A 23019-nucleotide genomic window follows, 5' to 3' on the forward strand; every position below is an offset into this window, starting at 1 on the left:
TACTCTTAAATATTTTATAACAAATCAGAAACTACAACCATCAAAATGCTTTCAGGACAGCAAACTCCAAAACGTCCTGCCAGGCTGAGGCAGGTGCAGCCTTGGCTGCAGCATTCAAACCTGGAGACTGCCCACTCTCCTTCACTCCCTGCCCCCCGACCCTTCCACATCACAGATCTTCATCGTCAAACGTCTCCATGCACCTCAGCATGATCAAATCATCATCAACGGGAAGATCTGGCTCCTGCAAAACACACGTGGAAGAGGATTCAGTTTTTACTTAAGAGCTCAGGCCTCAGGCAGAGGAAAGGCCCCATCATCTCAGTTGGGCCCCCTCCCTCAGTCTGTCCCCCTACATCTCTGCAGCTGTATCTTCTTCTCCAGCTTCTGGCCAGGAAGTAAGAGCAGTGGGCAGGGGCAAGGGAGGGGGGCATCCATTTTCATTTCACTTCACTCCATACTCTAAAATCTCCAGAAAGGCTTCTCCTGGATACAGCAGAACTGGCTTCTTCCCTGTCTTGGGGATTTCTGGGATCCCTTAAGAGAGGCAGGGGCAATCTCAAAGCTTTATCCAAATGACCATCAGCAGAGGGTGGTGAATTACACCATGATGCACCCACCAATGGAATACCATGCAGCTCTTTCCCAAAAAAAGGAACGAGATTGCTCTCTCTCTGTGGGATATACTATTTAAAAAGGGCAAGATACAGAGCAATGTGTATAGTAGGCGACTGTTTGTGTTTGAAAGATTATAGAAATATGTGGAGTATATCTTCGGATGGATGGCTGTACCAGAAACTGGTCGTGGTAACTGCTTCGGGGCGAGGTGGGGAGTAACCAAGGGACCCTGGCAGGAGGGAGACTACATTTTCTTTGCATATCTTCTGGTAACTTCTGAATTTTAAACCATGTTCAAGAGTTAGCTATTAGGAGATAATTTTTTAAAGAAACAGCACATTGTTCATTTAGCAAGGGTTTCTCATTCCCTTAATGATGACCCCAGCTGACCTCTCTGACTCCCCATTACCTCTTCTTCTAAAAGTACGTTCCTGGGTTTGCATTTCCTGCCTCTCCCCACTGCAGCAGAAATCACTCCTGTAATTTGTTAGCCCTGCTGGTCAGGGGTTGATGCCCTTGGGCCCTGGGAAGCACCCCTAACCCCAGTCATCCATCTTGTGAATATGGGACCTGGTCCCTAGGGTGATGGCCAGATTGGGGGTGACTGCCAGTGAAGCCTCTCTGGCTCTGGAGAACGGTCCTCACCTGCTGCACTCTGCTGATGGAGGAGGGGTGCACGGGAGCCTAAGTACCCAAGAGGGGATCAGCTGTTCAAAGGAAAATCACCCGGACCCCTTGCTCAGGGTGAGGACAATGGCAAAGGTCAAGAAAATGGGGAGTCGGAGCCCAGGGGGTGCCCAGAGGCCAAGTGTCCTGGGCGGGAACCACACACTCAAGTCTCTGTCACGCAAAGTGCTTAAATGTCATTCAAAATGTTCTACTTCCTTAAGCCCCTGAAAACCATGATGAGGGATTTTTAAGCTACAGATTTGTGAATGCACAAGGCCGTGAGAAGTGTTTGCTGGAATTGGATGCTGAAGTGTGTTGAAGAGTCTGGGCCCCAAATTCATGTCCACCTAGAACCTATTTGGAACCAGTCTTTGCAGATGTGATCAGTTAAGGATGTCGAGCTGAAATCATCCTGAATGTAGGGTGCGCCCTCAATCCAAATGACGCGTGTCTTTATGAGATGAGAGGGACAGAGACACACAGAAGAAGGCCATGTGAAGTCAGAGGCAGTGACCACAGTGGTGCAGGTACAAGTCAAGGGGCACCGAGAACAGCTGGGAGCCACCAGCAGCCAGGAAAAGACGAGGAAGAATTCCTCCCTGGAGCTTTCAGACAGAACATGGCCCTGCCATCACCTTAATTTGGCCTTCTGGCCTCCAGAACTATGACAGAATAAATTTTTGTTGTTTTGAGCCACAACATTTGTGGTAATTTGTTACATCAGTCCTAGGAAACTAATACAGGTACTAATTAAGTTTCATCCAGCCACCTCCCATGAAACTGTCAGGGAGACGGATGGAGATGAGAATGCAAGTTCTGACTTTACACCACCGTCTTCCAAAGCCTGGGGCTTCCTGCGCCAGGACACCCTTGGATGACTTGTTCAAAATACAGGTTCCCCGGGGCCGCGTCTCACAACACTGAATGGGAATCAGGGGTGTGGGGGCATCAGGAATCTACGTTTCCAGCGCGCTCCCAAGGTGACTCAAGCTCAAGACCTCCGGTTTGCATGGGCCCTCCAGTCCTGCCTGCTCTTTCCTTCTTGCTGTGTGTAGAGAAAGGAAGTGGGGAAAAACGGGCTGCCTCATTGATCCACACTCAAGGCGTTGGTAAAGTGATCTGACTTCACTGTGTCGAGAGAAAGGGGCACAGTGGTCAGGGCCAGCGGCTGAGGGTTGGCTGGAGGCAGAGAGCAAACCGCAGGGAGGGCCCTTGGCTCCCAAGTGGAGATTCAAAGAGGTCTCGGCAGAGGGAGATGAAGGATTAGTGGGAAGAGGGTCACATCGAAAAGCTGTCCTAATTATTCTTAGACATTTTCATTACTATCACTTACCTTTTTAAACAAAGTTATATTTTTGCTATATTAGTGAGAAAATCCATGGCTGTAAGTCTGAAAGGGCCTGTCCTCTCCGTGGCTCAGGCCTGACCCCTTCCCCCACGAAAGCTTCCAGGAATGAACCTTCTAACCAAGACCCCACAATGCATGTCACCATGAGCTGCACAGTCAGCTTTTTGGAAGCAGAAATTAATATCCTACAAAAGCTGACAGCAAATATCACCCCAGGGTTTCATTAAATGATGGAGCATTCAGCCTCTTAGAAAGTTATCAAGGAGTCACACAACATTTAGGAATGCCTGCGAAGGGACAGGCCCCTGAGGTCTGGTCCCTGTATCAAGGGGCTCCCAGGCTCAGGTCTGCCCTGAAGAGCATCCCTCTGTCTGTTCCCTCAGTTCCCCGGACATCCTCCACTCCACAGGGTGCGTTAGGCTGAAGTCAACCAGCCATGGCTAAGGCGAGAGAGAATGAAAGAATGTCGCCTGTGCTGTAAGCAAGATGACCTGTGGCTGGGGCTCCCTCGAAAGCACTTTCTGCTATCCGAGGGAGGTGAGCAGAGGCCTCATTGCACTCTGCTCCGTCCTACCTGTTTAAACTGAGTGTTAACACAGCAAAGGCCTTTAAAAAATTCGATGATCTGCATGTAGAGCTGAAACTTCTCCTCTGGATTTTCTGGGTTGTAGGCGGCCAGCACGGAACTGACAACAGAAAAGGAGAAAGAGCAAATATTTAGAATCCTAATCGTTTACCTCTGCTTGTACCCCCTAAAATACCTGGATTACAGTGTGAACCAAGCACTCTGAAACACCCAGCTGAATCCTTGGATGGCACAGAGCCCTCCCTGGAAGGTCTGCATTGGCCCAGGTCCAACGTCACGTCTGGAACCTGCTGGGGAGGCGAGACTACGGGGAGATTGGCCCTTGTGCCCTAATTTACTGTTCGGAGCTGTGACCTGTGGAACAAGGAGCAAGATTTCCTCTCCTCCCACTGGTGGCTGCCCGGGCAGCCCAGGGAGCACATTGCGCTATCAAGTTCGGTCCTCCGAGACGCCTCCAGTCAGGAGGTTCTCCTGGCGCAGAGGGAAGGCTGTTTTGCAGATTCCTTTCCCCCTGCTTCCTGGGACAAGGGGAGGAGCCCTCCGACTGGGGCCGCCAGTCAGGCGGGGACAGCCAGTGCTTCGACCTCACTTCCTGCTGGAAGGAGTCAGCGTGGGAACCCCTGGCAGCAACCCCTGCCTTTTCTAGGGAAAGTAGAAAAAAAAATTTTTTTTAAATAGGTTGTTTTTTGTCCCATCAGCAGGGTAAGAAGTTCCAAAATTGTCTGGCAAGTACACTTTGGCCACTTTGCAACAAAGTTGTCTTCACAGCCCAGCCCAGCTCAGAAATATGAATGTCTGTCTCCTGCCAGTTTCAGCAAAATCAAACTCCACACACAGCCAGGAAGAGCCTGAGTCAGCACAGAAAAGTGCTCTGAGATTCTGGGCCAGTCTTCTGGGCGGGGGTGGGGAGGTGGGGGAGGAGTTGGGGGGTGGAGCAGGTGGGCGGAGGAGCAAATGCGTCTGATCTGTCTGCAGACGGCCAGGGTTCCAGGCTGTAGCCACACAGCCTCAGGGAGAATGGAGATGTTCTTTGGGATCACAAGGATACGAATGTTGTCCTCACTTCCAAGGCAGATAAACTAAACGTTCAGGCTTCCTCTCGGCCATGGCACAAGCACAGGTATCTGAAGGGCCTATGCCTTCAGGCGGTCAGACCACAGCTTTTCAAAGTAGGCAGGGAATTTCAGTCCTAAATTAGTTCTTTCTGAGAAAACATCCCTGTGGTACAGACCAAGTCAAGCCGATTCTTGTTTGAAAATCTCCCCAAATGCTGTTTGGTGTCTTCTCACTTCAGGGGGTCAGCCCTCCTCCTCCTTCCGCGTCCTTCCCATCAGCACCCCTTTTATGCAGCTCAGAGACTCCCCAAGCTCAGGGCATGGGACCTGTTTCTATGTTGGCCCAGGCTCTCTGTGCCCCAGAGCACCCCCCACCCCCCACCCCTCGGACCAGACTGACCGCTGAAACCTGCCCAGGGCCACCTCACCCTGGGAAACAATGCAGCACAAACAACCTGGAGTTGATAACCTGGTGTGTCCCAGCCCTGGGCCAGGATGGAAGAGTTTTCTACTCTGAAGAAGCCCCAGACGCTGTCACCCCCGGGGCAATGGCAGAATCCTGGGACCAGCCCACTGTGAACCATAGGAAAAAAGTGGTTCTCCAAGAACTGCCACTGAATTAGGCACCCCTGTGGGGGGTGCCGGGGAGCGGCTCCTACACATCCCGACAAGGGTACACGTGCACACACACACTCACATGCACTGTCGTACGCCCCCTTCCTCACCTGGAGCTAGATGTACTGGGAGCCTCACTTTTGTCCAGGAAACTTGCCACATCGAAGGCATCTTCAAAAAGGATCTGAGAGAAAGCAGAGAATTTCATGTGTCAGAAATAACTCTACAGTTCGACGCTAGCTCTGGGCTGCCGGCGGGGAGATGCAGAGGAAGGCTCTCTACCCCCTCTCCCCAAAGGGGTGCGTGATAAAGCTGGGGCCCAAACCCAGGGTCTCTGCTTAGTGACCTTTCCAGGGGCTGAATGTTAAGATCTTGCCCGCCCAGAACAAACTGCCAACCCCAGAGGTGGCTGAGGGACAAGGAAGCACTGGGAATTGTGTTCTCCTCCTTCTAAAGAAGGCAGGAGCTGAGGCGTGAGATGCCACAGCCAGAGCTGAGCGTCGCTTTACACCAGAAAGGGCTCATCCACACCTCCCGAGGGCTGGGGACGGTTTGAGCTGAGGATCTGCAGTCTAGCGGTTTCATGCCAAGGCAGCTGAATATAGAGGCTATGGGGTGGGGGTGGGGGGCACTGCAGTTAGGCTGCAGGACAGCCAGCTCCCAGCCCCGCCACCCGCTGAGCTGTGTGACCTCAACAAGTGACTTAATTTCTTGAATGCTCCACTATAAAGGGGAATCACGGCAGTGCCTACCCACAGGGATGCTGCAAAAATTAAATGAGAAGCACCTGGTACCTAATAATGGCTCAAATATTGAATATTATCTGCTTTATAAAAGAAACACGTGTTCATCATGGAAATTCTGGAAAACAGAAGCAGATAAAATCCCGGAGAAACAATCCTACCCAGCGGTGTCCGTTGTTGACATAGTGATCTGTTGCCCTCCAGTCATTTCCCTGGACATATTATAGCATGCATTTCCAGTTTTGGAATCTTGCTGTTTAGATAGTTTTCAGTAGTGCTTTTCTTTAATTTGTTGAAGAATATGAAATATTCCACCAAAACATGATATATATACTTAGGATTGTGGTAAATAAAAATATAGGATGCTGAGTTAAGTTTGAATTTTAGATAAAGAATGAATAATTTTTTTAGCATACAAATGTTCCAAATATTGCGTAGGACATTCTTATATGCAAATTCTAACCGAGTATGCTTTATTTTGCCTGACACCCCATTTTATATGGGCAGCCACGCTGAGAGGAGAGGGAGTTCTCTGGCCCTGGGTTGGCAGGTTCAGACAGGTTCCCCAGGGCCTCCTGTCCCCTTACCTGGGACACACTGCTCTTTGCCTGGAGGCTTTCTGTCTGCCCTTTATGTCTCCTTACAATTTGCTTCCCCTGAACTGAATCCCCTTGGGACTCTGGCCATGTAGCTGGCTCCCTTTTCTGGACATTTTATGGTATCCTCCTTTCTGAGAGCCCTTTAGTCACCTCAAAGAGGATCTGGAAAGGAGCCACTGAAAAGCTTGAGCTCCTATTGTCCATCAGCCCAGAAATGTATTGGCTCTGTGTTCCTTCCCGGCAGGACTGAGCAGGAACCCAGGACATCAGTTCCTCCCCAACAGGCCACACACTGTCCTCACCTCTGCAAACTCCTCTCAAAGCCAGCCCCTGTGAGGGGAATAGCCAGGCTCCGAGGCCCTGCCGGAGCGCCCAGCACACTGACGCCCGCACCTCTCAGCATTGTCCACCTGTCCCCGAGCCCAAGGGTTAGCTCCGAACACAGTCGTTCTGCAGCAGAACCTCTCAGGTGGACCAGGAGCTACAGAGATTTCCCTGCAAATGATTTTGAAACCACAACAGGAGGAACTGTGGCTCTGTCCCTATCCTGAGCGTAACTGTCCTCTGTCCTACTCACCTTTGTCACCCAGCCCTGGGTTGGCCCAAGCCTGGGGATGTCTTGCTGTGGGCAGAGCCTGGTTCTGGGCACGGCTGAGGGACTCTGCTGGCAGCCTCCCTCCACACCAGAAGAACATGAGCCCTTAGCCTTCCTGGAAAAGGCCAGGCAAGCCGCTTCCAGGATTTGAAGCCATTTGATTCTGGGTGGTTCTCTTTGGGTCTGCTCTTCTTGAGCAAAGGTTTGTGCTTGAAACATGCATGCCCACAAATACAGTTTACATTCTGATAGAAATTTCACCCATTTGACATGTTTTTCTTTCACCTTCTTTGTTGTGGGACCCCAGGGCCAGGCACTTGGGCGCTACAAAGATGTCTAGACTGGCTGATGCTTGCCTTGGGTTGAGGTCTGCTGCTGGTCATTTGGCCCTGCTTTGACCATTTTGGAGGAGAATTCATGTCCTCTCATGATGGACCCAACATCACTGGAAAATCAGATCAGAAGCCAAAGTCTGGTGGAATAGCAGGTTCACGCCCTGAGCGTTCCCTCCAATAACACCCCTGAGCATCAGTCGCCTGGGGTGCTTGTTACAAATGAAGATTCTGAGCCACCCCTTTGGGGACTTGGATTCAGTGGGCCTGGGGTACCAGCTAGGCACCTGCCTTTAACTAAACCCCACACGAGAAGCATCAGGGAAGATCATGGTGGGAGGGGTGGCCCATAAATAGGTGAAAGGGCAGAAAAATCTGTGAGGAAGGAGATGCAGTCCTTGAAGTAAGAACTAGGTGTCCTGGACAAGTCTACCCCCCCCCCCACTGGGCCTCCTCTGTGAACTAGAAGGACTGGACAAGGTGACCACAGTTCTCCAGGCCTAGGCCCTCGTGGCTGGGAAACCTCACAGAGAATGGGGCATCCAGGGCCGTCCCCCCAGCATCAGACGCACTTGGAGGTTCTGTGGCTCTGAGACTCCCCAGAGAGTCCCTAGACAGCTCCTCAAAGGAGCACCAGCTGAGGGGTGTTTGGAAAGTCAGGACAAAGCAGGGGTAGAGGCCATGGAAGCTAAATGTCCTACAAAGCAGTGGTCAGGGGCATAGAACAAAGAACTGCCCCCCTCTCCCTGGAGGAGGGAGGGCAGATGCAGCCCCAAGTGGTAGCAGCAGCCCTTCTGAGGCTGTCTTAATTCTGGAAGGGCAGATGAGGGGCCCACTTTGAGCTCAGCGCTGAACAATGGCTAATGGTACCCACCGCTACACTGGGCTGACCACAGCCATTCTTACAGCTGGAACTCTGAAAAGCGGGGACGTGTGGTTGACCTCCCCAATGGGTTCCGGTCTCTTCACTGAGTGGCAGCAATGCTCTATGGGGGTGGGAACTGACCTGCTCTCAAGGGTTGGGTCTGATTGGTCCAAGAGAATCCCATTTCGATTATTCATTGGCTCAGTGTTCTGTCAATCTATCCAAATCTGGCCAATGAGAGAGCAGAAGAGATATGGTGGAAATTTCTGGAAAAGGTCTTCCTTGCCCCTTAAAAGCGAGCCACAGGGAGACTTTTTCTGTTTTATATGATGTAGAGGAGGAGAAAAGGACAGCGCAATTGCTACCAGCTGCCATTCCACAGTTAAACCGTGGGGCAGGAGAAGAGGGGAGGGAAGAACGGTGAGATCTCGGCAGAGCCCGGGGGAGGGCAGAGCCCACCGTGACGTCACCCTGCGGCCTCGGGCCCTGCGCGGGTGTGCGTAGTACATACACAGTCCCGGTTTAATGAGGGAGTAGCTCGCAACTCAGAATCTTAATGGATACAACCTCCTAGGCCTTCTAAAATCCCCATGGAAAGGCAGGGGACACTAACAGGAGAAAAATAAATGTTCCGTGGTTGCGGATATTCTGTTGGAAAAATCAGAAGCTGACCGAGTGCGCCGGACTCTAAACGGGACCTGCAAGTTGCCAAGTGACACCGGCGGCAGCTTCCTGGCGTCTCCAGGCAAAGGTGATGGAGGCGTTGCTGCCCACCCTCCACCTCACCCGTCGGGTCCCCTCACCTCCTCCGGGGTGGAGACAAGCGAGCAGCTGGCCCCCTGGCTGTCGACTCCGCTATCCTTCATGCTGCCCTCGGCACAGGCTGGCTCCTGGCAGGTCCCCGCGACGCCGCCATGCTTCTGCGCCCAGGCCTGCAGGAGGTCGGCCTTCCTCTCCTCAGAGAGGATCTGCCACAGGTGGGAGATGGCCGCAGAGACGATGGGGAGTGTCACCTCCTGTGAGGAGACGATCCCGTTCCCGATCAGAAGGTCCATCGTCTGTTTGTAGAAGTTGAGATACCTGGAACAGGAAGGGCAGCAACTCCCAGACCTGAAGCCAGCGGCCGGAGGTCCCTCCCCAGGCCGGCTCCTTGGGATCCCGCGGCTGGACTGGTGCACAGCACGCAGGCCTGGCCACAGCGCCGTGGGGGACCAGGGGCTTAACCTTAGTCCCTCCTGCCCTGACCCTTGGAGAGCAGAAGCCAGGGAGGACATAGCTTTGTGTTTCGGGGTTTCTCCCCAAGTCCTCCCGACGCGCCCTGCGGAGCTCTCTGCGGGACAGAAGAGAGCATGGGAGCCGGGGACAGGCTCAGCTCTCTCTCCGCTTAAAATTCTGAGCCCATGAACGTGCAGGTAGGATGTGAGCTCGCTTTAATTTGGAAGCTGTGGAGTGAGCCTCCCCTGGGCCAAAGCCTCCGAGAAGTCCACCTGGATGCTGAGGGTCTCCAGTCTGTGGAGGAGCAGTGAGGACGGGGAGTCTGAGCCAGATTCCCACCCTGAGCCTTTCTTACTCCAAGACCAGTAAGTAGACTTGGGCTGGGGGTGGGGGAGGAACTTTAGCCTCTATAATCCCCACCAACAGTCCCCCGGAGTCACCCCAAAGAAATAGTCTTAGTAAACATAGTGTATGTACTATGCAAAGGGGGCTTCAAGACTATTTCTTTAGGCCTCTGCCAACCCCAAGCCCCTCCTATGTGGAAATCCTAGAGCTACCTGACTTGAGGCCTGGTCTCCAGTGGGCCCCAGCTGGAGCCCCTCTCCCCTTCCCCACAGGAGCTCCTTTCCTCACACCGTTCAAATTCCATGAGGTCTGGCAACAAGGTGACAGGGGAGTGTAAGAGCTCCACTTTTTTCTCCTCTGCTTCCTCCACCTCTTCTTCCTCTTCTTTGTCCTCCTCCTCCTCTTCTTCCTCAGCATCCTTCCCGACTACCTCTATTGGACACCAGGTGTCAAAGTCTTCCTGATGAAGTTCATTTGACAGCAGACTAGGGAGGAAACAGAAAAAAGGCAATTACAGATAATGTCCCTCATGACCATCAACACTGAAATTCTTAACTCAGTTTTAGCCCCCTTATATGTAAATACATAAAAATACAGCATGACCAAGTAAGGTTTATCCTAGGAGTGTACGATGGCTGGTTTAAACTTTGAAAATCAATCAGTGTAACTCACCATTAGCAACAAAGGGAAAAAACACCATATGATCATCTCAATATGTGCAGGAAAGCACTTGGCAAAATTCAACATCCATTCATGATAAAAACTCTCAGGAAACTAGGAATAGAAGGGAACTTCCTCAACCTGATAAAGGAAATCTACAAAAAACCAACATCATACTTAACAGTAAAAGACTTTCTCTGCTCAGGTAGGGAACAAGACAAGGATGTGTCTACTCTTACCATTGTATTCAAAATCATGCTAGAGATTGTAGCCAGTCCAATAAGGTGAACAAAAGAAATGAAAGATATACAGATTGGAAAGGAAGAAATAAAACTTTTTTCTCCTACATAGAAAATCTGCAAAAACGTGACCGGAACTAAGATAAGAGCAAGGTTGCAGAATACAAGGGCAGTATACCAATAGTGTTTCTATACACTAGCAATGAACAATTGGAAATTGAAATTTTAAAAAGTACTGTTTATAATAGCACTAAAGACCATGAAATATTCTTAGGTTAAATACTTAGGTTTAAACCCAAAACTCAATCTAGAAAAGAAATAAGTTAGACTTATTTCAGAGTTTTAAATTCTGCTCTTTAGAATACAGCTTTAAGAGAATGAAACAACGTAACACAATTTGGAAAACCAGGACTTGTACTTGAATCTCTTCATACTGATAGTGAAATCCCCAGGGTATCAAGTTAAGTTAAAAAATGAGGGCTCCAGGAGAAATCACAGGAGGGTTCTCAATCTCTGTCTGTCTCCTTTTTTAAAATCTCAGAGTGGAGGAAGTCTTCCTGACTATTCCCCCAACATCAGGTGCCATTACAGACAGACAGATTAGACTTCATTTTTGCATGGCCAAAACACAAAACAGAATCATCAAAACCAAACTAGTAAAATAACCAACCAACATACAATTGTTTGTAATCCATATACTAAAGAGTTAAATTCTCATCATACATAAAGAGTTTCTGCCACTAAATAAGGAAAAGATCACCAACCCAACAGGAAAATGGGCAAAGAATAGGTTAAAAAAAAAAGCTCCCAGGAAGGGAAATACAAATGATCCTGAACAAAGGCACTTAAACTCACTCATAACTTAACTAATTAAAGTATAATAATTATAAAGTGGAATTAATCTATTTCTCTGGTGGTACCACAGTTTTAATTATTGTAGGTTTATAATAATTCTAGTGAAAAAAATCCTCCCTAGTTAAAGATTTTAAAAGAAATTTAGCCATTCCCATTTTGGTAAGTGATGAAAGTATTAATAAGATTTTAGTATGTTAAATCAGCAAGGAAAAGATGGCTTATGTAATAAATAGGACAGGGTCAGTAGCTAACACCTACGTCACTGAGATCATCTCCCAGGCTGATAGTGAGGGGGCTAGTCTGAGCTAGTCTGATTTGGAAAATTGGGCCATAAACACCCTGCCATGTACTCAACATCACACACACACACACACCACTTGCCTCTGTCCCCCATGACCAAAACGGTGCTTGAAGGTGTCTGTGTGGAGTGTGATTATAGGTGATCTGAATACTTTTCTATAGCCTCACATTGTCTACCATGTGAATTTAAATTAATAATTTATCATCTCCTCTGATTATTTCCCTTAGGATATAATACATAGCCGTTGTTTTAAAAAAAGTTGGAAAATACAGAAAAGCAGGGAGAAGATAAAAGCAGGGAGAAAATAAAAGTCATCAGTTATCCCACCCAAAAGGAGAGGAAGTAGCATCGCTTTGCCTCGGCAGGCTCTTGGGAGGTTCTGAGAGCAAGCAGTTTGCAGAGTGAGTAAAATTCTTTATGCACATACTCCTGTGCCTCCTCAGAGGCCATCTGAACATGCACTGTGCTGGACACAACCTCTGAAGCGGCTCTGCAGGATGCTGTGGGGCGGGGCTTGTGTCATCCTTTGAGAGCACAGTGAACACTGCATCTACAAAGTACACATCACAATGTGTGAGTTAATTGTCCAAAATGAGATCACAAAAGTACGAGAAAGACATTACTGAAATCAGTCTCTCTTTAAGAGTCTGAGTGTGACATTATAAACGAGTTCCCCTTCCAGCATCTGTGACACCTGGGTGTTCTGTTATTTCACTTCCTCTCTGAAGTCCAGTTTGGCTTTTCTTAGGTTCCTATGAAGCTAGAAAAATAGGCGGAGATTTTGATTTTTCTTATTTTCATACGTATCCTTCAATAAAGCCATTAGTTGAGGTTTTCTTAAAAGCTATAATACACTGTGAACATTATGATTTCATTTCTCTGTAAAATAATGTGCAAAATTTGAAAATTGGGATAGTCTTTAAGATTAACATTGACTTTCTTTGAGTGATGAGATAATATGTATTTTTATTATTTTTTCAAGCTTTTCTGTCTTTTTTACATTCTCTTTAATAAGCAGGGTTATTTTTATAATTGGGAAAAAAATCCAACGCACATTATTAAAATAAGAAAAGAAATATGTCTGGCACAAGACAGTTCTAAGTAGGTGAGCGGCACCTCTTACTCTGTTCTGCATTCCGGAGGGGGATGGGGCTGCCGAGTTGTAGCAGAGCAGGAGTGGTCAGCAGGTGCCGGGTCTCCTGGTGCTTGGGGGTCTTACCCGGGATTTCTGGAGTACATGCTGGCATATTCTTCCTTGACTGCCTCTAGGCTGTTTGCATTCCCGTCCTCCAGGCTGAAGGATTCTGGGGGGCAGTTAAAGGCAAGAGTCACACAGGATAAAGTCGGGACTTGCTCGGGTCTCTCCTGCCTTTCTGGCCTTGGTGGACCTTGGGTGGTTGCTTAGCCTGCCCAGGTTCAGTGTAGGGGAGTCCAGAGCCCAGTTTCACCCCTCCTGTTAGACGTGGGAGGAGAGCAGTGGAAACAAGGGAAGAGCTTCTTGAACTGGCCCTTCTCAGTCAAGACATGGAAAGTATCCCTTTCAGAATTCAGCTTCCATGAGCTCATTAAACCCAAATCCCCAGCCATGTCTCCCAGACTGAGTGCCAGGGAAGGGAGACAGCTTCTGCCCTTTGCTTTGGAGATGGACAAGCATCGCCCACTCCTCTGGCCTCTCAGGATGAGGTCAGGTACCCTTCAGCAGCACCTAGGAAGGAGCTCCTTGTGCTCACACAGCGTGCTGACTTCTGTCTGTCCTGCCAGACCCTCAGCTGCCCGAGGACAGGGGCCTGGATTTCATCACACTCTGGACCAAGCACAGTGCCTGGCACACAGGAGGCACCAGAAACACATGTTCACTTGGCTTAGCCCAGTCTCTCTATTTTCAGTAGAAAAACCAATCAACGCTTCCTGGGAGGTAAGTGGGGAGGCACAGTAGGAGCTCTTACCTTTCAGCTTCAACAGATTATCCAAGGTTTGTTCCAGTTCCTGAATGTGAGTCTTCGCCTTATTCAAAACCTGCCACTGAGGACAGAGACAGACAGGGCTGAAAAGCTAGCCTCCCACCGCAGAGATGGGTTTGTGGACACAGACCCCTTCACGAGTCTGAGTGCGAAGTTACAGTCCTTCACGTTGTCGATAGAAAGCGTAGGAAATTTGTTCTGATGCTCAGAAGGCATGACGTTTACTTTGTATTCTGGAAATGGTTCTCACAGAAATACTGAAGTTTTTGGAAACAATTAAGCAGCATTCAGCAAACAGCTAGGGCTGCGAACTACTATGCACGCTACTTGAAGGTGGGACAGATAGTGACCAAGGAGGCGGTTGGTTGAATAGCAGCTCCGGGCGGGCGCAGAGACCCAAATTAACTTCTGCTCACTTGTCACAGTGTGCAACTGGCTGGCTAATAGTAAGTGTACAATTCTAATATTTTTAATTTGCTAAATACGTGCTCTAGTTGATCTAAAAACTTGTCAAGTGCTCTGTCAACTTGAACCCTGAATGTCCTGTTCCACAAGAATAGACTCAAAGTGTCCCCTCCCTCCCTCCCTTCTTTCCCTGCTGTATGTAATACTACCAAAGTCAAAATGGTAACTGCAGTATTACTGAAAAATGAGAAAAGCTAGATACTGTTCATTATGCTGAGCCCCGATGCCTGTGCAGAGTCCCACCCACTCATCAGGCCTGTGCGGGGGCAAAGCCGTGTGTTCAGCCCCGGGACCGAGCAGAGAAGACAGCCCTGCTTTCAGGCTGCTGACGTTCTACCAGGAAGGACGACCAAGGAAACAATCGCTTGTAACACTTAACACCACTCGTGGCACAAGCAAGAGCTCAGGAAGCGGCGCAGAGGGCTGTGGGGACCCGGGCAGGGGGAGGAGGGGCGGATCCCACTGGAGGGGTGGATGGGGCCAGGTGGCCGGGCTGAGCCGGACGGCGCGCAGACTCTGAGGGCAGGCCTGACTCCCTGAGCCACCATACAAAGGCCAGAGGGAGATGGGGCGGGGTGGGAGAGGACCCCAAAGTAGCTCGGGGCTCGCCGCCTGGCCGGTGCACAAGGAGACCTGAGGGGGCAGAACAGCACAGCACTCTGTGGACCCAAAGAACAGCAGCGTGAGAACGCAGTGGACCACAGGATCGCAGTACATGCCTTTTAGAGCAGGGGTCACCTGCTGCCCCCAGGCCCGGGGCTCAGGATTACACTGTTGGGTTCACCAGCCGACAGGTTGACCGAACCTCAGGCTTGTTCTTAGGGTGAGGTGAGGACTTTCCAGCCTTCTGGTCCAGGGAGGTGACCTGCATCCTCTCAGCAGGGCCACCCCTCCCTCACCTTGCAGTCTTACTGCGTCACACGGGACCAAAACAGAGCCAGTTAAGTCAGGTGCAATTTACTGAAATTTTTTTTCTAGAATGGTTTGGCAGGCTAATTTTCTTAGGATCTTTGTTCTGGGTGGAATTGTGTCCCCCAAAACTGAAGTCCTAACCCCCAAACCTGTGAGTGTGACCTTATCTGGAAGTAGGGTCTTTCTAGAGGTGGTCAGGTTAAAATGAGGTCATTAGGGGGCCCCAATCCAGTATGACTGGTGTCCTTATAAAAAGGGCAGATTGGACCCAGACAGGCCCATACAGAAAGAAGGCAATGTGAAGACATATATGGAGTGAGTCTTCCATAAGCAACGGCAGCCAGCAAGTGCCAGAAGTTAGAAGAGTTGAGTAAGGCCTCTCCCCTAGAGCCATCAGAGGGAGCACAGCCCTGCGGACACCTTGACTTTGGACTTCTAGAGTCCAGGCCTCTGAGACATTGCTTTTGTTTTAAGCCACCTGGTTTGTAGTACTTTGGGTAACGACAGAAAGCTAGTAAGACCTTACTCCCACACATACACATATCTTACTCCTATAGAACAAATCTGTTCTTCATGGACATCACAAATGAAAAATTCAGGGTTGTCCCTCAAGCAGGAGGGAGTAGGAGGGACAAAACAGGGAACATCTGATTTCCAGGCTGCTTCCTGGCTGGAGCGTCCCAGGCAAATGGTTTAATTTTCTGGAGCCTCAGGTTCCTCCTCTGTAGAATGAGGGTGATTTGGATAGAACTGTGAGGAACAAATGAGGTACACCTTGGGAAGTGGTACCAGCATTCTAAACCGTGTAGGACCATGCTGCATCTTCATGCTGTTCTCTTGTCGGACTCCAGAGCAGGCCCCTGGGGAAGCCGTGACCACTGCCCTGGTTTAACAGGTGTGTTACCTGAAGCTCCACAAGCAGCCTGCCTCACATGGACCCAGGCCGGCTGACAGCCAGGCTCTCAGCAAATTTTAGAGGGTGCGAAGGGTTTTCCTCTAGGTTTACTTTCCCTCTTTACTGCCCTAGATACTTGTCCTTTCTTCAGTCATGCTTCTGGTCTGTGCACACCTCCTCAATGGCCAATGGCGGGGACTTTGGGGTGTCCACGCACCCCTGGAAACACACAGCATAGCCTCTTCCCCCAGGTGATGTGGAGCAGAGCTTTGCTGGCATGCTCTTTGCTGAGAGGCCCAGATGTGGGGTCTCTCTCCCCATGCCCCACCTTGTGAGCCCCTTGTCCTGAGCCCCTGAGCCCGGCTCAGCAGAAAGGAGCGGCCCTCCCCACACCTCCCACCCCTAGCCTTCTGTATGAGCAGATGGGGCCTTTGTTGCAATTCTTTCAGCTAAAAACAATTGAGGCTCCACTTGGAGCCCCTCATAAAGGTGCTCAGGGTGCCTTTCTCTAATTTCCACAGAGGCCCTGGCCTTCTGGCCCACTGAGGCACTCTTCTGTGTGCCTGCCCTCAACGAGAATCTGGGCCAGCTCGGCAAGCAGGAAGCAGGGCATTCCGCGTGTCAAATGGTCCCCTTCTGTGAAAAGAGTGGGGTGGAGGAATGCGAGGCTGTTGGGGACCCCTTCCCTGTTGGACACCTAAATGCTCCCTCCAGTGATACCAACTCCATACTTCCACCACCACCCTAACCCCCTGAAACTTCCTGTGCTCTGCCAGAGGCACTAATCAGCAATGAGAAAGCCATATAAGGAGAAAGGTGAAATCAAGATCAGAAAAAAATACATGCTTACCTGGAGAGCCCTGTTGCCTCAGGAAAGACCTGGTTGGTGCACGACAACTGAGGGGTGCACAGGGGCGTGTGTGCATGCATGTGTGTGCTTGGGGTGGGGATGCAGGGTCTGGACACTGCTGGAGGCTCACCACTGCCTGTGGAAGGATGGCATAGGAGTTGCTGGCTCTCTAGGCCTCTCGAGTCTGTCATTTCCCTCTGACGCCAGGCTTGTCTGCGGCTGGTGGGTAAGGCCCGGCTCTCACGCTTTACCCACAGGCAGCAGCAGACAGAAAGCCATGAGGTGTCCGTTGCCTTAGGGGTGGGAGCTCCAGGCCAGTCCCTCCACGTGTGGGAACTTTTCCTCCCCACCCTCAGGCCCCCATACCTTGGAGGCTGTGAGATCAGAGTGGGAGTAAACGGTTTTCCTGAGGTTGCTGAAGAGCCCTGCCAGGGTGGCCCGGTGGCGGGCCTGGGACAGGCGTCTACGGGCCACCCTCGGCTCGAGCTCCTGCGGCTGCGCCAGGGGCCCAGGCGTCGCTCTGCTGCCGGGGTTGCTGCCTTCTTCAGAGGTCGCCATTGTAAGCTGCAATGTAAGATTATTTTTTTTTGGCCCTATATAATAAAGATGGAACATTAAAGAAAAAGGGAGACAGACTGAAGTAGAAAGAAAGGGAGGGGATATGACTTCCAAGTAAAAGGTCCCAAACCAATGAGTATAATTGATTATGCGTATAACAGATAAGCAATAAATAGCAGATGATACAAATCCATTATTGAATCTTGACTCCTAAAAACACAAGGTGCTCCTTTTTGACTTAACAGTTTAAGAACACTGCTGCTTTACACCACGAAGTTTCCAGAACCTTGCAGGTACTCATCAGACACGTTTTGGTTTTTGTTTTTTGATTTAAGTATAACCCATCTGTTCTTTTGTTTTTGGAGGGGGAGATAACTAGGTTTACTTACTTACTTATTTATTTTTGATGGAGGTACTGAGCATTGAACCCAGGACCTCGTGCATACTAAGCACTGAGCTATACCCTCCCCCACCAGACACTTGATAACTGACTGTGGTGGCCAAGGAGAGCAAGCTGTACTTTGAGGTCTCATTTTTTACAGTCTGTTAGAAGCTGAACGGGTATGTGTCCAACCCTTTGAGGCCTTTTATCCACTAAGAAGTTACCCCTCTTTGAGTTGGACAGTGGTTACACAGGTGTATATAGTATATGAAAAAAAATCCATCAAGGTGTATTCTCTAGATTTGTGAACTTTTCTGCATATATATCTCAAAAAGAAGAGAATGCGCTCTTCTACATGGGAAAGCAAAAAGTCACAAGACAGTAGAGAAATGGAAGCTGGTTTGCCTTTTCCTCTTTCATTGGGTTCTGAAGATGATCATTTTGTTGTCCTTGGTCACACCTGAATTTACAGATCAGGAGCTTCTGTAGGAGAGGCAATTCTAGGGCTGATGACGTGACATTTTTAACAAGAAACTGAGGCGTGGACGGCTCTGCCAGCTCTTTGAATAGGGGCCGTGTTGTTGTCATTTCTGTAGCCCCTGTGCACTCGGTGCGGGGGTTTGGGTGAATTAGGATGGGAGCTCTGCACAGGTCCGCTCTCCCCTTAGCTCAGTCCTGCTGCAGAGGGACAGTGCATAGATTACCTGGGCCGGTTTTGATGTTTGTCAGCCCCCTGGGGGTACTGATGAAAATATACATGCCCGGAAGTATCTGAATGGGTGGCTGTGTGGAGAGTCGCAGTCTCTGGGCAAGGGTGCAGCCCTCTGCGTCTCCTATAGAGGGCAGACCCTCCCATTATTTGCTGCCGCAGGGCACAGCCTTCACCGCTTGCCTCTAGGGTGAGGATGGCGCCCGGAGCATCAGCCCGGCTGCTGGGAGCTGTGGCCTGCCGCGGGTGCCCCGGGGTCAGGAGCTGGGAGATGTCTTCCCTGTGGGAGTTGGAGGAGCACCGCAGTGAAAGGTGGGAGAAGATCCTTCCACTCTGCTTGAAGGGGAGAATCAAGCCAAGTATCTTACCAAGATGTTAGACCTTGTGCAGTTTTAAATATCCTGTTCCTAAGTGCACATCCTGCTCTCCACTAGGAATGATTTGGTATGATCCCCAAAAGGCATTCTTCCCAAGTTCTCTTGACTTGCACTGTGGACCTGGCAGGAGCTGAGGTGGCTGTTTTTCAGTCTTTTGCTGCAGTCATACAGTTGGTTCTGTCCCATAGGTATCTGCGATCTGTGTGAAGGGATGGCTCACCCAGGACAAGTACCATAGAAGTCACGTTCTCAGGTGGGGGAGGGGAGGGCAGGACTTTCCTCTGCCTTATTGCAAGATTGGCTCTTTTGCTAGGAATCGGGGAACTCACTGTAAAAACCAAGATCCTGAAGTGATCTTTTATTTAAAAAGCAGAACAAAACAAAAACAAACCTTTTCTCCTAGAGGTCCTACTCAGATGCAAAGTGTGGTAAGGAAGCTGCTCCCAGCAGTGTAGGGAATTAGAGCAGTACAGAGAGAATTGTCTGGGACTCCACCCCAAAGGCCCAGAAATCTGCATTTTAAAGCCTTGACCACTCAGAATCTCCCATTTCCCTCCTCCTCTTACTACTAGCAGCAGAAACCTTTTTTCTTCTGCTCACCAACCTCTATTCTGTGGCCATTTTCTTCCCCTCCAACTTAGAATGTCCTCCTGCCCCCAGTTTATTTAGAGTCAGCTTGTGTGTCAGTTCCTAGTTCAAGTCCTAATTTCTCTGAGAAGTTGACCAGCTCCAGTCCACACTGGTTTCTCATGTAAATCTTGTTTTGCCAACAAATCAGTGAGATCCTTTATCAGGATCCATGTATCCATCATCTAAATGTCCCTCCAGGGTGCATCAGAATAGGAATAAGATGGAATAGTATTAAGAGAAAACTCTGGGGGCAACGAACAATAGCTAGTTCGACCCTGATCCAAAAGACCTCTCTGTATCCTAAGCATTTACAACCTCATGAATTCATTTCTTGACAAGATTCACGGTGAAAGGCACGTATGTGAGAAGCTTAAAAAGCCTTTGAAAGTGATGCTGGCCAATCGCCACATGAGATAGTTGGGGAGGGATGATACAGAAGCAAGAAGCTGGGTATCCTGTTCTGACTCAGAAAACGGGGCATGTTTGGAGGGTGAGTGTGAATATCTGGGCATCTGAAACTCGTGAGAGTTGGGGGAACTCAGAGAGAGATGGTAGGTGGAAGGAAGCTAGTCTTACGAATCCACCATGGGTGGGATGATGCACGGATGCACCCAGAGATGGTACCTGGCCGATGGAATGAACCACTTTGGGGAAAGGCAGGGTGGATTACAGATTAACTCTAACTCTGTGTTAACCAGTGATGTGTTTTTGCATGAGCCAAGAAACCTGAAATCTTAATTTCTTTATAAAGGAGGTGGAGAAGTATTTAACTTAATTACAGTTTAAACTTTCCACTTCTGTAAGGTCATTGCCACGATTCTGTGACTATCTGGAGCAAGGGCTAGCAGCCCAAGTTGCTTACATTTGGACAGAAGTGGAGCACGGAACACACAACCGTGTGGGAAGCTGCATCTGAAGGAGTTCTGGGAACTGCAGTTCAATAGGCAAATGTTTACCGGGCACTTGGTGCAGAGCACATTCATTATGTGGGAAACTAGGGCCAAAAATAATTTTAGGCATTTCAGAATGACCAGAGCTCTGACATCTTTTCCGTTTTCAAAACTTCTTACTGTGTTCAATCCTATTCATTAAATCAGCCTGCTAAGCATAACCTTCAGTCTCACAAAGTTAGAAGAAAGCTTCAGAAGAAAGCTTCTAACTTTCTTCTAAAGAGGCATTTTGTGAAGGTTCATACTGTCATGCCATATTTTTATCTCACTTCTTATGTATAAAAAGCAAAGTATATTTTCATTACCAAAGATTTTCCTGTTAAAACACCACTTAATACCCACTTAGAGCTGATGTTTTTAAAACTCCCTAGGCTAAACTTTAAAAAAATATGACCTCACCCTTTCCAAGGTTCAGAGTAACTTTCATTTTTAAGCATCAATCTACAAAACATTTGGGTGTGATCCTGTCTCATTAGCAAATTGCACACATGACACTGGATAATGTTTTACAGCCTACCAGTAGCTTCCTTTGATTCTCTATGTTTATCAGATCATGTAAAAAAAAAATCCAAAATCATTCTCAGAAATATGTAGGGCATCACAGTGACAGGTACAATCGCTCATGTCAAAGTTCTAGGCCCAGACCTAACTATCCACCTGTTTGGATCCACAGACTTGAATCACTTCTCATGTACCTAAACACCAACAAGGCCAAGTACACCTTTCTGACGATGAGTGGGCACGGTATTCGCAGCGTTTAGTGGACACTTACCCTCAGAGGGAGGTGGGCATCCGGGCACACGACGTCCCCAGTCCCTGGACACGCGAGGCCGCTGGAATCCCTGACAGCGGTGACAGCTGTCACTGGCCTCGCGCGCCATCCGTAGTGGGGACCGTGCTCTGCCCGGGCCAGACGGACCTAGCACCTCGGCACAAAGGCGGGGACCAATCGCGGTGTGTCCCGGGGCCTGCAGCCAATGGGGACGTGCGGTGGCGGGCCAATGAGGGTGCAGATAGTGGAGGAAACAGTGTAACAAGTCTGAGGGCGACACGAAGAGATGAGGAGAGGACGGAGGGGCGGGGCTGACCTTCTCACCTTTCCTGGTGGCCGCTTTCCAAGGGGAGGCCTAGCGACGCAGGGAGGGGACACCTGTGTTACCTCAGGTGCCCCACGTAGCCTGTATGTGCCCACAGAGGACTAAATGGATGTCCTCCAACTGGGGTGCACTCACCTGACACGGAGCCCAAACGGGGCTCTGACCCCTGCCTTACGTGCGTATCCTGAGGCTTAGAGAAGACACGTTCAGTGAAGGGTCCAGAGCACAGGCTCTGTGTCTCAGGAAGAGGTGAAAGCATGTAGGTGTGAGGAAGTAGAGACACATAAAAGGAGGGCTGGGGAATGATGTTTTGATCTAGGGAAGAAGAAATGGAGGTGGCGGGCATGAGAGGCGTTGCACAAAAGAGACCTTAAAAGGTGGGATCAAAATACCAAGAAGAAAAAAGTGCTCACTCTTTGAGACAGTAGGAAATAGGTATTCCTCCAGCTTAAGGAAAAATTTTGTTTTTCCCCAGATACAGTGAGACTCTTGTGTTTAAGTGTCTTTTTACTTGAATTCCTGCAGCCTAACGTTTCCTAATTGTTGTGATCCCTGCCTTCCTTTTACTCTAGGAAGCAGCGCCAGGCCAGATGCCCCCTTGCTGCTCTCTGACCCGGGGCAAGGGTGAACCCGAGGTCACACAGCCTCAAAGAAGCAGCCTGGGCCTGGTGGCACTCGGATTTGGATTTGGATCCAGGATGCACCTCACAGTGACCGCGAGGACCATAATGACGTCCATCTAAAGCAGACAAATAGGTACCTGGCATGTGGTAGACACTCCTGAAATTCACCTTCGGATTTTTGTGGAACATTACATTAAATGCTGTGTTATGTGGAAAGAAACAGCCACGTGGAAGGCACCCAGTAGGAGGAAATTCTCCTCCTTTTCAAGGTAAATGTAAAATGTTCGTTTTAAAACAAAATTCTGCCTAGGTCTAGGCCTTGTCCCTTCTGGCTATCAGGCATCCTTTGACCCTGGGTCACTGAAGGCCCCCGAAGACCTGCTTTTCCCCCTCTCTCCCATCCTCCACTTCCTGGTTTCTCTTCCCTGGCTCTGCTCCTTGCCTCCCACCACCAGCCCAACCCGCAATGGCTGAGACCCCACGGGAGCAGAAGGCACTCAGGAGTCTGAGCACCTCTGTCTTGGGGACCTTACCTGTGCACTGAGCGGACACAGGCCCAGAAACTGACCTGCCTGGCCTTTCAGCTAGTCATCCCCTCACCCCAGCCACACCACCACACTCTGCCTCCCTGAACCCTGCCCACTGGGGAGCACATCTACACCCAGGAGAAATGCAGCCCTGGGGTGGGATGCTGCTGAGAGGCTTCCTTACCTGCTGCAGCCTGATTTCTTGATTGAAAATGAAGATCTCTTGTCTACTTCAGTCAGTCTTCCCCACAGCTGTGAGGCAGAGGGCTCTGCTCATGAACCCTGGGACCTCCTAGTGGCTTCTCCCCTGCTTTGGATACAATCAGAGTTCTCCCCGGCAACAGCGACACACACACACTGTCACCTTTTGAACCCCGACCCCTCCCTCCCAGTATCAGAGAGCCTGCCCTGAAATACGCCCCCTCATAGAGTAACAGCGATCC

At 49.7% G+C, this 23019-nt stretch overlaps 1 protein-coding gene across 2 annotated transcripts; it reads right to left on the bottom strand.

Annotated features, from left to right (window-relative positions):
• STRA8 (stimulated by retinoic acid 8) lies at positions 1–21198 on the bottom strand. Of its 2 annotated transcripts, XM_031674609.2 has the most exons (9): positions 21102–21198; positions 17090–17287; positions 13587–13662; positions 12860–12944; positions 9876–10070; positions 8829–9105; positions 5002–5075; positions 3210–3321; positions 1–244 (listed from the first exon to the last, which is right to left on the bottom strand). In XM_031674609.2, the coding sequence occupies exons 2-9, from the start codon at positions 17279–17281 to the stop codon at positions 170–172; spliced, it is 1086 nt and encodes a 361-aa protein (XP_031530469.2). In that variant the 5' UTR covers positions 17282–17287; positions 21102–21198; the 3' UTR covers positions 1–169. The 2 variants fall into 2 exon arrangements, with proteins under 2 accessions (XP_031530469.2, XP_072821500.1); XM_072965399.1 differs by lacking the exons at positions 17090–17287; positions 21102–21198 and adding an exon at positions 11968–12190 and having other exon boundaries at positions 13587–13661.
• Positions 21199–23019: the final 1821 nt, after the last annotated feature.

This window comes from Vicugna pacos, chromosome 7 (genome assembly GCF_048564905.1).
Source record: "Vicugna pacos chromosome 7, VicPac4, whole genome shotgun sequence".
Taxonomy (NCBI): Eukaryota; Metazoa; Chordata; class Mammalia; order Artiodactyla; family Camelidae; genus Vicugna; species Vicugna pacos.

What these genes read in the sequence shown, in the direction of transcription:
- STRA8 (XM_031674609.2), bottom strand. Translation starts at nt 17,281, where the DNA reads ATGGCGACCTCTGAAGAAGGCAGCAACCCCGGCAGCAGAGCGACGCCT. An exon ending in TAATCTGTTGAAGCTGAAAG is followed by an intron (nt 12,945 to 13,586) that starts GTAAGAGCTCCT and finishes ACTGCCCCCCAG; the next exon opens with AATCCTTCAGCCTGGAGGAC. An exon ending in TTGTCTCCACCCCGGAGGAG is followed by an intron (nt 5,076 to 8,828) that starts GTGAGGGGACCC and finishes GCTTTCTCTCAG; the next exon opens with ATCCTTTTTGAAGATGCCTT.